Source organism: Sapajus apella, unplaced genomic scaffold, assembly GCF_009761245.1.
Source record: "Sapajus apella isolate SASKATOON/1434 unplaced genomic scaffold, GSC_monkey_1.0 scaffold58, whole genome shotgun sequence".
NCBI lineage: Eukaryota > Metazoa > Chordata > Mammalia > Primates > Cebidae > Sapajus > Sapajus apella.
The window spans coordinates 9,552,113-9,568,841 of record NW_022436998.1 but is presented as its reverse complement, the minus strand read 5'-3'; the positions used below and the strand labels follow the sequence as shown (position 1 = coordinate 9,568,841).

At 39.4% G+C, this 16,729-nt stretch overlaps 2 protein-coding genes across 5 annotated transcripts in view; one reads left to right on the top strand and one right to left on the bottom strand.

Annotated features, from left to right (window-relative positions):
• PRKG1 (protein kinase cGMP-dependent 1) overlaps positions 1-16,729 on the bottom strand; it is a 1,332,247-nt gene that overhangs the window by 601,604 nt on the left and 713,914 nt on the right. The window contains exon 1 of one of the 3 annotated variants that reach the window (XM_032245677.1): positions 4,350-4,510. The exons of the other annotated variants lie outside the window; for them this stretch is intronic. The gene's annotated coding sequence lies outside the window, so the exon portion shown is untranslated. Of the gene's footprint in view, positions 1-4,349; positions 4,511-16,729 lie in introns of those variants that run through there. 3 annotated transcript variants of the gene reach the window in all.
• CSTF2T (cleavage stimulation factor subunit 2 tau variant) lies at positions 4,504-7,037 on the top strand. 2 transcript variants are annotated; one of them, XM_032245683.1, is made up of 2 exons: positions 4,504-6,251; positions 6,297-7,037. In XM_032245683.1, the coding sequence occupies exons 1-2, from the start codon at positions 4,691-4,693 to the stop codon at positions 6,581-6,583; spliced, it is 1,848 nt and encodes a 615-aa protein (XP_032101574.1). In that variant the 5' UTR covers positions 4,504-4,690; the 3' UTR covers positions 6,584-7,037. The 2 variants fall into 2 exon arrangements, with proteins under 2 accessions (XP_032101574.1, XP_032101573.1); XM_032245682.1 differs by having other exon boundaries at positions 4,504-7,037.

Here is a 16,729-nt window from a genome sequence, read left to right as displayed (position 1 = left end):
AAGACTGTTATCAAGACCAAATGTGGGAACCCAGACAAAAGTATTTAAGTGAAAGGCACCTAAATTACCATTATCATTGCAACATCCACATCCTAGGTTCAGGCAATCCTCCCATCTCAGCCTCCGAAATAGCTGAGATTACAAGACTGTACCACCACACCAGGTTAATTTTTGTATTTTCAGTAGAGATGGGGTTTCACCATGTTAGACTGGCTGGTCTTGAAATCCTGACCAAGTGATCCACTTGCCTCCGCCTCCCAAAGTGCCAGGATTACAGTCGTGAGTCACGGGACCTGGCAACTACGATTGCATTCTTACAATATAGTGGTTCTCAAAATTGACCTTGCATTAGAATTACCTGGAAAACTTGTTAAAAGATTTCTATGTTTCTAATGCAATAGATTTGGAGTAGGGCCCCAAACTTTGAATTCCTAAGATGTTTCCAGGTGATGCTGATGCCACTAAACCAGGTACCACATTTAAAAACCTTCTGTTCTGGTAGACTATCTTTTTCAATGCTGTATTGTCAGTGCTCGGAATAAACATCAATGGAATGAAATACTAAATTTGAGGCACTTTGTTAAGTGATAAAGGGGGATATATAATGATTTTATAGTTTAGAAGGAAAATCACAATTCTACTGAAAGGTAAAGGAGTTTCTATAATCAGAAAGGCACAAGGTATAAGGAACAGCTTATATCAAGGTATAAGGAATAGTTTATATCCAAGGAAAAACAAAATTACTTCTAATCTAGAGGAAAAGGTAGAAAGGTCAGAGAAAGCTTTGTGGAGGAGTTTATTTGAGCTATTCTTTGAAGGACCCATACAATTACTTCAAAAATGCCTGTCATTACTCAAAATATTTTTAGTTCCTGTCTTTGAAATTTGTCTACTTAATCTATAGTGAATCTTTTCTTTTTTCCCTATACCTTATAGTGAATCTTTTTTTTAATTCCCTCAAAGTTTATAGAATTTTTATATTCTGATGTTAGGTTTGATATTTGGTATTAGCTAAGCATGATATTTTTGCCAAATCTGGTCAGGAAGTTGGGTGATTTCATTACATAATCCTGTTCTTTGTTAAAAAAAAAAAAACAAACAGTATACTTTTCAGTTAATGTACTGATTTTCTAGTACGACTTATAAATGAAGGCCCAAAGCAATTTCAGGGTAGAAGTTTAAAAATTGGTCTGAGGGCAGGTGCAGTGACTCACGCCTGTAATGCTAAATTTTTGGGAGGCCATGGCAAGCAGATTCCTTGAGTTTGAGACCAGCCTGGCCAACATGGTGAAACCCCGTATCTACAAAATTATACAAAAATTTAGCCATGCACAGTGGCATACGCTGGTAGTCCCAGCCATTCGGGAAGCTAAGGCAAAAGAATCGCTTGAGCCCAAGATTCTTTTGAATCTTTGAGCCCAGGAGGCGAAGGTTGCAGTGAGCCAAGATTGCACCATTACACTCCAGCCTGGCTGACAGGAGTGAAACCCTGTGTCAAAATGTGTATATACATAATTTTGAACAATGGATTAAGTTTGTAGTTTCTGAAAGTGATTAAAGGACAGCTTACATTTGGCCATACATCCTCTTGTGCGTTTGTCTGAAATCAGTCTTAATATATGTGGTTATCAGTCTACTGAAAGAATCAACATTTGAGCATACAATATACCATGTACACTTTTCTTCAGAGTGTATGCCATGCTATAAATATTTAAAATTTAAACTTTATGGAAATAAAAAAGCAGTATAAAAATGGATGTTCTTCCAAGTTAAATCTATAAAAAATATATACTGGTACTAGGAAATATACCTAGTTTTCTCAGAGCTCTTGATTTGGGGCCATTCAGTTAACAGTAAGTATTAGTTTATGTGTTCTGGGCATGGAATTGCATGCTGGGTCACACTGGTCCTGTATGAAGTGAGCATGACAAACCATTCTTCTAGTCTGGAATAGTGGGACTAAAGAGAACACGGAAAGCCTGTGACTAAAGCACACTCTATAGTCATAACTTCCCCTTCTTGTTTGTCCCCACAGTCCTTCAGCTACTCTGCCCAGTCTTCAGAGTACAGGGTAACTTCAGTAGCAGATCAGCATGGACTAAAACAGCATAAAAATTATAATTTTTTAAATCCTTTATCTCAAACCTTTTAACAGAGTGTACTAAATTTAGTTTGGCCTAATGTAAATGAGAAAATCTATTTCAAATCCCAAGGACCAATGATTCTTAAAGATCTCCAAACCAGCGGCAGCAGCATCACCTGAGAACTTATTAGAAATGTAAATTTTCCAGATCCGCTAAAGCAGAATCTGACTCAAGCTGTGGCTCAAGGTGGTTCTGATAGATGTGAGGACCACTGATTTAGAGAGTATCAGTAGTAAAGAAACTCTGTCAAGCTGTGCAATCTTCTATGAATTTTGCAATATATTATAATACCCCATTACCATCTTCATGATCACTACACTTCATACACATACAATTGCACACATATTCAACTTGTAAGTTACCCTTGACAATTATATGTTTAAAAAAAGGTTGGCTTCTCTTTTTAAGTGATGGTGTAGAAGGAAGAAAAATAAATTTGTCTTTAGTTTTTTGAAATGATACTATCCTTAACTCCTCCACTTTTGTCCCCAATGAAAGAATCACACTGGGGAAACATTATGAGCAAGTGGCTATTCTGTTTCTTTGATATAGCAGGAAAATCTTATTAGGTGATATAAATACCCCTTATCACTTGCAAATATAAACTGCCATGTGTCTTGGGTGAACAGCTAAGGCTAGAACTGTTTCAAAAACTTGAAGGTAAATGGATGTTTTATTTGCAGCTAAACCATCATACTCATTTCAAATATATTCATTGGACTAGGATACTGCAGATATATAACACCATTTTTTTGCTGAAACTTAAAAGTTTCATGATCCACTTAAAAGGCGTATTATATTTCAGAATAAAATAATCATGTTTGAGTTAAAGCACAGACTTGGAGCAGTCCGGTCCACAGATGTATAATGCAACCTATACATATAATTTTAAATTTTCTAATAGCCACATTTTAAAAAGTAAAATAACATTAATTTCAAAATAATTTTTAATCCATTAAAAACATTACATTTCAATTTATAAACAATATAAAATTGATGAGCTATTTTTACTTTTTTTGTATTTATTAAAATCGTTCATGTATTTTATATGTATGGCATACCTCAACTGTAGTGTTAAATTTTGACTGGAAATACTTTTTTATTTTTTGTCTTAGTGTTCTGCAAAATAATTTTTATTTAGAACACAATTATTACAAAAACAGATTCTACGCTCAAGTTGTTCCAAATACTAAAAAAGTTTTCCAATAGCGTACTGAACATTAGTTTTTATATTTAAATTAATAAAAAAAAGAAATTTAAAAATTTCATTTGAAATTGATTTAAAAATTTAAATTTTTTAATTTAAGGAATATAAATTTAAAATTTCATTTAAAAATTTAAATTCCTCAATCACACTAGCTGCATTTCAAATATTCAAAACACGTAAGGAGGCAGCGTAGATCTGGAGCTATGTGAGACCAACCTGGGTTAGAATCCTGGCTTTGCCACTTACTGGATGCTTGCTCTTGGGCAATTTATCTAGCCCTCTCCAAGCTTCAGTTCTATCTTTGAATTAAGGTGAGGGGAAGCCCACACTGAGTACGTTTTAACTCCTGCCTGCAAAACTCACAGCAGAAGAGAAACACCCACTATTTGTTTACCCTTTCATAGAAGTGGTGGACTCACTGCATCATATAATAAAAATCAGAACCAATCAACATAGGGATAGTTAAGTAAATTTCATTATTCCGTACTATGAAGCCATAAAATGCTTATAACTAATTAATCGCCTATTTAATCACCAATAATATTGAAATCAGTTAATACTATTAAGGAACAAAACCGTAATATTAGGAACGGCACAACTGCTGACCGCGTGCTCAGGAAAAACCTAGAAGGATCTGCCACTCATCCATTAACAGCAGTCACAGGAAGCAAGAATGGGAGCTGGGCCCAGCCGGTACACGCTTCAGTTTATAATTCTTGGCGGTTAATTTCCAAAAACGTTGTTCTCAAGAGGAGATAATACTGTTTTACTTTAAAGGGCAAATCTCGAATTTGCCTTAAAACGACTATACTTTTGCCTCAGTCTGGAATGTGATTTTAAATATAGCTTAACTATACTATAATAAACGGCCATATGAAAATATTTTGTCAGACCGAAAAACACGCCGCCTTAAATCAGCTTTCGGTTGGCGGTTTCCCGCCGGTGGAACGGAAACAAAACCGCTTTTGACGTCAAGGGGGGCGTCCCCTCCCAGTTACCTTGGTGAAGTCTATGTGGCCATCTTTACTATGGTCATCTCGTACGAAGCCTGTCGTAGTGGGGCTGTTAGGACTCCACAGAAAGTCGGCCGAAAGTGAAATGAGAAAGGAATCATGCGACTCCTGTAATAAAAACCTGACAGAACCACGAAGAATCAGGGACGGAAAGCATTAGCTGTTAGTGGGATGCAGGTTCCACAGGCAAGCGGAACGATTCCAGCGAATTAGTAAGGTTTCTGCCCGGATCTTGAGAGCCGCTTCCGTTGCCTAGCGGAAGTGCCGGTCGCAAGAGGACAGACGCCTCGAAGAATCCGCTATCGGCTGTGTGCACAACCGGAATCATGTCGAGTTTGGCGGTGAGAGACCCGGCAATGGATCGGTCACTGCGTTCCGTGTTCGTGGGGAACATTCCGTATGAGGCAACTGAGGAGCAGTTAAAGGACATTTTCTCGGAGGTTGGTTCTGTTGTCAGTTTCCGGCTGGTATACGATAGAGAAACGGGAAAACCCAAGGGCTATGGCTTCTGCGAATACCAAGACCAGGAGACCGCGCTTAGTGCCATGCGGAACCTCAATGGGCGGGAGTTCAGTGGGAGAGCTCTTCGGGTGGACAATGCTGCCAGTGAAAAGAATAAGGAGGAGTTAAAGAGCCTCGGGCCTGCAGCGCCCATTATTGACTCACCCTATGGGGATCCCATCGATCCAGAAGATGCCCCTGAATCGATTACCAGAGCAGTAGCCAGTCTCCCCCCGGAGCAAATGTTTGAGCTCATGAAGCAGATGAAGCTCTGTGTCCAAAACAGCCACCAGGAAGCTCGAAACATGTTACTTCAAAATCCACAACTGGCTTATGCCCTGTTGCAGGCACAAGTAGTGATGAGAATCATGGATCCAGAGATTGCTCTGAAAATTCTGCATCGGAAGATACACGTCACACCACTGATCCCGGGCAAATCTCAGTCTGTGTCTGTCTCTGGCTCTGGCCCTGGTCCTGGCCCTGGCCCTGGCCCTGGCCCTGGCCCTGGCCCTGGGCTTTGCCCAGGACCTAATGTTCTGCTGAACCAGCAGAATCCTCCAGCCCCTCAGCCTCAGCATTTGGCTAGAAGACCTGTGAAAGACATTCCTCCTCTGATGCAGACTCCTATCCAGGGTGGAATTCCAGCTCCGGGGCCAATACCAGCTGCAGTTCCCGGACCTGGTCCTGGTTCCTTAACTCCTGGAGGAGCAATGCAGCCCCAAGTTGGAATGCCAGGGGTTGGCCCAGTGCCTTTAGAGCGGGGACAAGTGCAGATGTCAGATCCTAGAGCTCCTATACCTCGTGGACCCATGACTCCTGGTGGCCTACCTCCTCGAGGACTGTTAGGAGATGCTCCAAATGACCCACGTGGAGGGACTTTGCTTTCAGTCACTGGAGAAGTGGAGCCCAGAGGTTATCTGGGCCCACCCCATCAGGGTCCTCCAATGCATCATGTTTCTGGTCATGACACCCGTGGCCCTTCCTCACATGAGATGAGGGGAGCGCCATTAGGAGATCCCAGACTGCTAATTGGAGAACCCAGAGGCCCCATGATAGATCAAAGGGGTCTACCCATGGATGGCAGAGGTAATAGAGACTCTCGAGCGATGGAGACTCGCGCCATGGAAACTGAGGTCTTAGAGACGCGTGTGATGGAGAGGAGAGGAATGGAGACCTGTGCGATGGAAACCAGAGGGATGGAAGCAAGAGGCATGGATGCAAGAGGGTTGGAGATGAGGGGCCCTGTCCCCAGTTCAAGAGGCCCTATGACTGGTGGAATTCAGGGTCCTGGTCCTATTAATATAGGGGCAGGTGGCCCTCAGGGACCCAGACAGGTCCCAGGCATTTCAGGGGTGGCAAATCCTGGAGCTGGTATGCAGGGTACAGGCATACAAGGAGCAGGCATGCAGGGAGCAGGCATGCAGGGAGCAGGCATGCAGGGAGCAGGCATACAAGGAGGAGGGATGCAGGGGGCAGGCATACAAGGAGTGGGAATACAAGGAGCAGGCATACAGGGGGCAAGCAAGCAAGGTGGAAGCCAGCCTAGCAGTTTTAGTCCTGGGCAGAGCCAGGTCACTCCACAGGATCAGGAAAAGGCAGCTTTGATCATGCAGGTTCTTCAACTGACTGCAGATCAAATTGCCATGCTGCCGCCTGAGCAAAGGCAGAGTATCTTGATTTTAAAGGAGCAAATCCAGAAATCTACTGGAGCTTCTTGAAAGGTTTTAGAAAATATTTGGCTGTAATCTGAAAGTTTATTCTGTAGCATTGAGAATGGGTGCAAAAAGCTGACTTCTGCATCCCGACACTTGGATTAGGCTTTCCCTCCTCCTAGAACCTAATCTTTTGTTGTTGTTGTTGTTCTTTTTATTTCTTTCTGTTTTCTTTCTATTTTTAATTGAGGGTGGGGGGGGGGGGGTGTCTGTTCACTTTGAGTTACTGTAAAATAACTGAACATGATGATACTATGCCAAATAAGATTAGAAAGAATAAGCAGCAATATTAAAGTGTCTACAATATGTTAACTACATTTTTTTAACGTGGAGTAAAATTTTGTGAAAACTGCTCTTAAAGACTAAAAGTTGACCTGTTAAAACGTTAATGTACTAAGATAGATAGTTTTAAGATTTTTGGTTGTGTAACAAAATAAAGACGTTTACCTCAAAAGTTTAAGATACATTTCTTGGTAAACCATTTAAAATGCAAAATCTTATTTTGGAGGCAATAGGTTAAACATAGTCTTAGTGCTTTAGAATTATTTTTGAAACATTAGAGTTATCAGGGTAAGTTTAAACTTGTATTAGAATTGTTTTTTTTCTAAAGTTATGTTACCCGAAAAATCAAGAACTATACCTGGTTTAATGTTGCTTCATTTATCACATCCTTCAGAGACCAGCAAGGTTCTGCCAGGCCTTCGGCATCTGAACATGATGATTTTGCTCTGACAATTCTAAAATCAACAAGGTTACTTAAGACTGCTCTGATGGAACCTAATAATCTCTCAATCCTTCCTGTTTCTCAGTAGTCTTTAAACCCTAAATCTGAGCCAGTAATTCTCTCAAGTCCTTCCCAAAAATCAGTGTCTAGGGACCAGTTAAGCTGGATGAGTTATACATGGTATTTTACTTTTCATAACTAGTGGAAGGTTTCATTCATTAAGTAAAGCTCTCAGTTTCTTGGTATCTGTCTGGCTTTCATGTACAGAAGGTGTCCATTTGCTCAACCAGACAGGAGTTAAAAACCTTAAGACCAAACAGCATTTAACATGCCTTTTAGTTTTCTTGTTTCATAATCTACTTTTCCTTTTTTTTTTTTTTTTTTCTTTTTTGAGATGGGAGTTTTGCTGTTGTTGTCCAGGCTGATGTGCAATGGCGGGATCTCAGCTCACTGCAACCTCCGCCTCCTAGGTTCAAGCAATTCTCCTGTCTCAGCCTCTTGAGTAGCTGGTATTACAGGAGGCTGCCACCATGCCCAGATAATTTTTGTATTTTTTAGTAGAGATGGGGTTTCACCATGTTGGCCAGGCTGGTCTTGAACCCCTGACCTCAGGTAATCCACCCACCTCGGCCTCCCAAAGTGCTGGGACTACAGGCATGAGCCACCACACCCAGCCTACTTATCTATCATTAATCATATCAGAATAATCAAGGCCCAGGGAGGTAGTTTTTACATAGCCTGAATACTCAGTCGACTTACTGTTCATTTTACTTTTTGTAATTAATACAGCCATTTAGTCCTAATATACATACCAATGAGACATTCAAAAATGGCTGGAAGATGGGGCTTATCACATTGCACTACTACTACTTTATTTCTAAGCCTTGAGGATGTGAACTCAAACATTTGTATCATAAAACAAGTAATAATTAATAGAAGCATAAATTATCAAATATCAGGTGATCTTACTGTGGAGAAGAAAAACCAATATCTAGTTACAGATGAAAAAATATTTAATAAGAGAGTTGAAAATGTAGAAATTAAATTATCTTCATTTGCAGGATTTTTACATTTTGAATTAGTAATTCTTTATTCACAAGGTTTTCATCCTATGCTGTTGTTTTCTACTACCTGTTTTACTCTGATGTTCATACTACTACTTTCCCATTTCCTTTATTTTTTTTTTATTTTTTATTTTTTTCATTTTCTCTTTTTCCCATGTTTCTTATATGCTTCCCCATTGGAGAGGATAACTCACCTTTACATGTGTGATAATTATGGTTAATACTAATTCACAGAGTTGGCTTGATCACTTTGATATTGCTTTATCCCAGTGCTTTCACTGAAGGGCTCTAACAAAATTATTAAATGTTACGGTCTTTATTCTAGTCAAATCTTAATGCAGACAAAATAAAAATAATGGATAATTAAGGCTGGCAGTATCTGATATGTTTATTTTTAATGAATACATTATACGGAAGTCTTCCATTCTGGATATACATGGGGCCTGATTACCTTTTGTTTTTAATGAAAAAGGCAGAACTAATGAAATTGCAAGAATGGATGGAACTTTCTTAGAGCCATTATCTATATACTTTGATAGTTGAAGTAACTATAAAGACGTACTATTTTGTGGTGGTTATTAGCAACATCTTGGTGATGCTCAGATATTAAACTTGTGCTGCCCAGAGAGAACTCTTCTGTATTCCAATAGCACCTTGTAGTTATCTTCATTACTGACAGCATTAGTTATATTGAAGTGCACTGTTTACTTTTACCTGCTACTACCCACTCCCACTTCTAATAGACCACAAACGGAACACAAGGACAGTCTATCTCATTCCTATATTCACAGATGGGAAAATAACAAAACATTTTATCAGAGTTATTGGGGGGAAAAAATCCCATTAAGAGCACATATGTTGCCCTCATTAGAGTTTAGATTCAACACAGAACAAATGAGCTGTAACAACTATTGGCATATAAAAAACCAATTAGAAATAGGTTATTAAATACAATCACCTTTACTCAGTGAAAGCTAAAGAAATAGATTCTCATCACTTCTGATTGATTGAATGTTCCAATATTTATGTAGAAAGCATAGAGCCTTATTTCATTTGATAGTAAAGAATAATGCAAGCAATATTGCCACAATCAGAATCTTTTATGTGTTTTACTACACAGTCATTGGTTGTAACCCCTCACATCCTGAATTTTCCCTAAGATGGGTAGACTAAAATAAAATCACCAATTCATTCATCATAATAGTTGAAGATGATGGGGTGAAACAGTGATTTGCTAATGCTTCTTTAAGGCTTATCCTCTTGGGCAGTACATATTTCTTGGGATTATGAAATGATCAACTTTAATCAGTTTCTGCCTATTAGCTCTTCCTCTCATACTACTGATGATTAATACCAAAAATATGTTTTAACATCTGACTTCTGAGGATTTTGGAGTATTCGAAAAGATATAAGACAATGTGAATCTCACACAAAGTTAGGCTAATCTAAGTGAGATTATGTTTGGCTTTTCAACTACACTTTTCAGAATTCTAATGGTAGAAAAGCATTTAAAAAAGAAAACTCTTAATCACAGCTTGCAAAGCTTCTTGTTTTTCCATGCTGTGATGGGACATTAGCTAAGCACACAGAATGTAATTTCCTATAGTGTGTCAGGCCTTTCTTTTAGGTCTGATGAGGCCTAAGGGTAATTAAGTGCAACAGCCTACTGTGGCAGAGAAACTGAATTATCAGTTACATCTGACAGTCTTCTTACAAAAGAATGTCAGTCTCTCACTGCTTTTTATCAGCTAATCTCCTGGTTGAAACTTGCTTTTTTTCATCAGTCTCTTATCAAGATGCTCTGGGTAAGAACTAATTCATATTAAGGACATTATTAATATATTGAAAGTATCCATAATATAAATTTAATATTAAATAATGTTAACAGGCATATTACATGATATTGGCATATTATATAATGTGCTTTATTTATTTATTTATTTCAGACGTTAACTGAGCCGGATCTTTAAATATTTTCATTTGTTTTTACGCACCCTGAAACAAAAGTCCTCCTTTGGTTGAAAATTAACCTTCACAAATATTTGTATTACCAATTACCTTTCTCATAAAATATTAACTATCAGTTTCTTCTTTATATTATTCTACAACAATACATGTCATTTGAAGGCATGAATTGTGTCAAAAGTGACACTTGGGAGCTGGGCATGGTGGCTCACACCTGTGATCTCAGCACTTTGGGAGGCTGAGGCAGGCGAATCACTTGAGGTCAGGAGTTCGAGACTAGCCTGGCCACCATGGTGAAACCCCATCTCTACTAAAAATACAAAAATTAGCTGGGCATGTTGACAGGTGCCTGTAATCCCAACTACTTGGGAGGCTGAGGCAGGCAAATCACTTGAGGTCAGGAGTTCGAGACCAGCCTGGCCAACATGGTGAAACCCCATCTCTACTAAAAATACAAAAATTAGCTGAGCATGTTGACGGGTGCCTGTAATCCCAACTACTTGGGAGGCTGAGGCACAAGAACCACTTGAACCTGGGTGGTGGAGGTTGGAGTGAGTCAAGATTGTGCCACTGCACTCCAGCCTGGGCAACAGAGTGACACTCTGTCTCAAAAAAAAAAAAAAAAAAAAAATAAGAGACACTTCAGGTAGCGTCGTTAAAAATAACAAACCTGGTGCTTATTAAATACTGCAAAAAAAAAGCACCCAATATTTACCTAGAAAAAGGAGCATAGTGTCCTGGTTAATAACAACTCTGTTTTGTTTTGTTTTGAGACAGTGTCTCACTTCGTCACCCAGGCTGGAGTGCAGTGGCACGATCTCAGCTCACTGGAACCTCTGCCTCCTGGGTTCAAGTGATTCTCCTGCCTCCACCTCCCAAGTAGCTGCGATCACAAGCGTGTGCTACCATACCTGGCTAATTTTTGTATTTATAATAGAGACAGGGTTTCACCATGTTGGCCAGGCTGATCTCGAACTCCTGATCTCAAATGATCCGCCCACCTTGGCCTCCCAAAGTGCTGGGAATACAGGTGTGAGCCCCAGTGCCTGGCATTTAATAACAACTCTTTATAACCAAGAGTTGGTTTAGAACCCCAAACTAGGTAACTATCCCTTAATCATAGGTTTTAAAAGTAAAAAATAAAAAAGTAGATAGCTAATTACAAAAAATACACAACATTGTCAATCATGATTAATTTTGTATGATTGAGTACGTATAATATCTGCAGACATTTGAAATTAATCTCATATAAGTTACAAGTTTAGTCATTTAAAAAATTATATCTGGTGGCCAGATGCAGTGGCTCATGCCTGCAATCCCAGCACTTTGGGAGGTTGAGGCGGAAGGATTTGCTTGAGTTCAGGAGTTTGAGACCAACCTGGGCAACATGGGGAGATCCTGTCTCTACAAAAGATGTAAAAAATTAGCTGAGTGTGGTGACATATACATTCTTTTTTTTTTTTTTAATCAGACGGAGTCTCACTCTGTCACCCAACCTGGAGTGCAGCGGTACAATCTTGGCTCACTGCAACCTCTGCCTCCTGTTTAAAGTGATTCTCCTGCCTCAGCCTCCTGAGTAGCTGGCATTACAGGTGCACACCACCACACCTGGCTAAGTTTTGCATTTTTAGTAGAGATAGGGTTTCACCATGTTGGTCAGGCTGGTCTTGAACTCCTGATATCGTGATCTGCCCACCTCAGCCTCCCAAAGTGCTGGAATTACAGGTGTCAGCCACCGCACTCGGCCTGATGTACACATTCTTTAAGTGAATCTTAAAGATTCACCTTAATAATACTTAAAATATGTGCCAACATTGAAAAATGGTATCATTGAGTTCATAATGTGATTTAAAAGAAAGAGGCCAATATAGCACTTGCTTGATGCCTCAGCATTTATAAAACCAAACTCCATATCCGAAATATCACTCTTGTTCTTGTATTAAATCAATATAGTGACATAAATTGGGACTAAAAACACTGTCAGACACAAACCTTGTATAAGAGAGTCAATACAACCATTAACTATTAACACAATATATTTCCTATCTTTGGTTAAGCCTATATGCAAAATGATTTCATCTTTTTATGCTTATCAATCATGACAGAAAAAGATCCTCATTTATTTTAAGCATCAGAGAAATTACATTGTTGAAACTTCTAGAATCATTGTCAATGTTATTGAACTTTAGTTCCCTAAAAGTTTTAAATATATTTGCACAAGAAACCTCAAATTGGTTTTATTTAAAAAATTTTCTTGAAAATTTTGAACTTAAATGCTTGTAGATACAGCTTACATTCTCCAGTTTGGCCACAAGCCCAACCTCTTCCTATCCTTCAAACTTAAAACTCCTGCTTTTATTCTGTATAAAAACACAATTATTAGATTTGATCGACATCAGTGTCTAATTTGACGAATGTGACATAGAAAAACTTGTTCAAGGCCGGGCGCGGTGGCTCACGCCTGTAATCCCAGCACTTTGGGAGGCCGAGGCGGGTGGATCACGAGGTCAAGAGATCGAGACCATCCTGGTCAACATGGTGAAACCCCGTCTCTACTAAAACTACAAAAATCAGCTGGGCATGGTGGCGCACGCCTGTAATCCCAGCTACTCAGGAGGCTGAGGCAGGAGAATTGTCTGAACCCAGGAGGCGGAGGTTGCGGTGAGCCGAGATCGCGCCATTGCACACCAGCCTGGGTAACAAGAGCGAAACTCCGTCTCAAAAAAAAAAAAAAAAAAAAAAATAAGAAAAACTTGTTCAAGCCTGGACATTGTATCTCATGTCTGCAATCCCAGCTCTTTGGGAGGCCAAGGCTGGAGGATTGCTTGTATCCAGGAGTTTGAGACCAGCCTGAGCAATATGGTGAAACCCCATCTCTACAAAACATACAAAACTTAGCTGGCCATGGTGGCATGTCTCTGTAGTCCCAGCTACTCAGGATGTTGAAGTGGGAGGATCACTTCAACCCAGGAGGTGGAAGCTGCAGTGAGCCAGGATCTTGCCACTGCACTCCAGCATAGATGACAGAGCAGGACCTTATCTCAAAAAAAAAAAAAAAAGGGAAGAAAGAAAAGCTGGTTCAGCACATATATTTATCAACACCAACCAGCAACAAAAGGAAAACCCAGGGCAAACAAAAAAATCTTGATGCATTTTTTCTTTGTAGATTTTGGTGAGCTATACTGAGCAAAGGAATGTCCTAGGATACTAAGCCAATCAGTATATTTATCCCACAAACATTTGCATTTTCAACAAATATTAACCCAAAATAGCAGTGTTTTCTTTTTCAGTTAAAACATATATTTATAAAATATGATATATATATCATTAATATATATAAATATTAAATGTTAACAGCTCTAGAATGAAGATATGAATAGTATACATCATGGAATTCTTTATCTGTTATTAATGTACCTGTCAACCTCTGATTCTCTGATTCTCTACTATCTCACTTTGTTGCCTGGAATGAATATGAAGCCACCTATACCAATTTAGGAATCTACTTATGTAGATTTTAGAAAATGACCCATTGTATGTAACTTTCATACAACAGCCGCAGTGATTTAAACAAAACAAAAGCCCTTAACTAGATCACTTATTTTCCCTTTTAAAATCTCTCAAGGCTTACATTCCTCTTAGAATAAAATTCAAAATCCTTGCGTGTCCTATATAGCCCTTATATAGTTTGGATTTGTGTCCCCACCCAAATCTCATATTGAAATAATCCCCAGCGTTGGAGGTGAGGCCTGGTGAGAGATGATTGGATCATGGGGATGGATTTCTCATGAATGGTTTAGCACCATCCCCCATAGTACATAGTGAGTGGGCTCTCATGTAATCTGGTCATTTAAAAGTGTGCAGCACCTCCCCCTCTGCTCTCTTGCTCCTGTTCTGGCCCTGTTCCTGCTGCCCCTTTCGCCTTGTGATGATTCTAAGCTTCCCGAGGCCTCCCCAGAAGCCAAGTCGTTACCAGCATCAGATTTCCTGTAAGCCTGCAAACCCATGAGCCAATTAAACCTCTTTTCTTTATAAATTACCCAATCTCAGGTATTTCTTTATAGCAAGCCCTAAGTATACCAACATCGCATGCCACCATAGGCACCTTACTCACTTCCACAAATATTTTGAGCCTAGCTTTATTTACTCGAATTTGCCAAACCAATTATCATCTCTGTACTTGGGGTTTCTCTTGCTCATCACCGGCTCTTTCCCCAGGCCTTTGAATGGCTACTGGATTCTCTTTACTCAGGTCTTGGCTTACATAGTATGTCACTTACTCAGAGAGGCTTTTCCTGGACTCCTGGGAAACCATAGACAAAGCAAATGTAAATTTAAATGGTCTCCCAATTCCCTCTCATAAACTTATTGTCTTTCTTGTTTGTTTGTTAAGAGTAGTTCTCTTATCTGAGCACCACTTACACATTGTATGAGATTAATCCGTATTCTCCAACCCCTTTGCAAACCATAATGGTTGTTCTATGCACCCACCAAACTTGATGACTGTCATGAATGAGTTACTCTTCATTACGCTCACATTATATTTATCATGTCAATTGTATTTGTTTCCAAACAAATCTATGCTAGTTGTATCTATTACTGTAATATATAAATATGCATATAGGCATAGACATAGGTATAGATATAGATGTGTGTTTGTATGAAATATGATTGCAAAAATAAGAAGTTATTTCTATGAAAACTATCTTGAATGGTTTCATAGATAGATGATAGATTTATCGTGTCAACTGTGTTCGTTTTCATGCTGCTGATAAAGACATACCTGAGACTGGGCAATTTACAAAGAAAAGGGGTTTAATGGAGAACTTACAGTTCCATGTGGTTGGGGAAGCCTGACGAGCATGGCAGAAGGCAAGGAGGAGCAAGTCACATTTTACATGGATGGCAGTAGGCAAAGAGAGAGCTTTTGCAGGGAGACTCCTGTTTTTACAACCATCAGATCTCATGAAACCCATTCACTATCTTGAAAACAGCAATGGAAAGACCCACCCCTTTGATTCAATTATCTCCCACTGGCTCCCTCCCACAACACATGGTAATTATGGGAGCTAGAAGATGAGATTTGAGTGGGGACACAGCCAAACCATATCAAATGGTAAGCCAGTTTATGCCAATTGTACTATTTTTTGTTTTATATAGATTGATAGGTTGAAATTAGCATGAGTGTGAAAAAATTATTTCTATGAAAACTATGTTGACTGTTTCTACAGGATTTTATAAAAGTGAGGGGCTAAAATACCTCATTGTTAAATACTGTGGGGGCAAGATAACTTTTTTAAATACCTTAAAATTCTTTAAAATCTAGAATTATGTACTCTGATACTTTGTAAGTCCAAATCCTTGTTTCACTTAAAAAAAAAAAAAAAAAGATTGTTACTGGCAGTTTTAAATAAAGCATGTCAATGCTTCAATTTCTTCACAGAAATTTTTCAGTCAGTGGAAGAAAAATCCTTGAGGAAATTTTATTTGAGGTTTGGTGTGGCCATAGTTGTCTCCCTTTCATCTCCATGGGATTACCCAGGAAAGACACTAACCTGCTCAGCCACCATTCCAGTCCACTCTTCCAGTCCTCCTCCTTCTCCCTCCTTGTGATGTTCTATGCTGAGGAGAACAGAATATACCTTAATCTCTTGCTAATTAAAGTGTGCTCCTTGGACCAGCAGTACCGGCATCACCTGGGAGCCTATTAGAAATACAGAATCTGGGGGCCCACCCAGACCTGCTGAATCAAAACCTGCATTTTAATAATCACCCCAAGGATCCACATGCAAACAAGTGTTTGAGAAGCACTGCTTTAAACTGATCCTACAATAAAATGAAAACAACGACGACAAAATCACTGTAAAATTAATATTATGACAAATAGAAGGGATTTTTAATTTACATAAATGGCTGCCCTTCCATTGTTCCAGATTGTGGGTCAAGATGGCCAGGGGGAGACCTATGTTAATTCTAGCTTAAAGATTATAAGCTTGATTGGCTTACAGTACATTGAAGTTTATACAACAAACTAAACTACATTATTGGTGCAGTTAATTAGAAATCAAGCGGCAACAGGAGGCCTAAGGTAAAGACCATCCGAGAGCGCAGTAACACCAGGGAAGACCTGGGGGGGTTGCAGAGCAGGGAATACTGCTCCGGTCCCACAAATGCCTTCTCAACATGGAGTCTGCATGAGGGCCTCCTAAAGAGGGCTTATGCAAAGGTCTCTGAGAAGGGAGGCGGCTTTTGCTCACAAGATCTGGGAGGGTCTTTGCAGATAGGAGCCGGCAAGGAGGACAAAAGCCTTGCAGGGCAGAGATCACGGAAGACCTCAGGCTCTGCCTAGGTTCTCAGAATACAGAGTGATTTTAATTACTCTGTGTCCTCAATGTTCAG

Excerpts from the sequence above, each read along its gene's own strand:
- CSTF2T (XM_032245682.1), top strand. The coding sequence starts at position 4,691 with ATGTCGAGTTTGGCGGTGAGAGACCCGGCAATGGATCGGTCACTGCGT.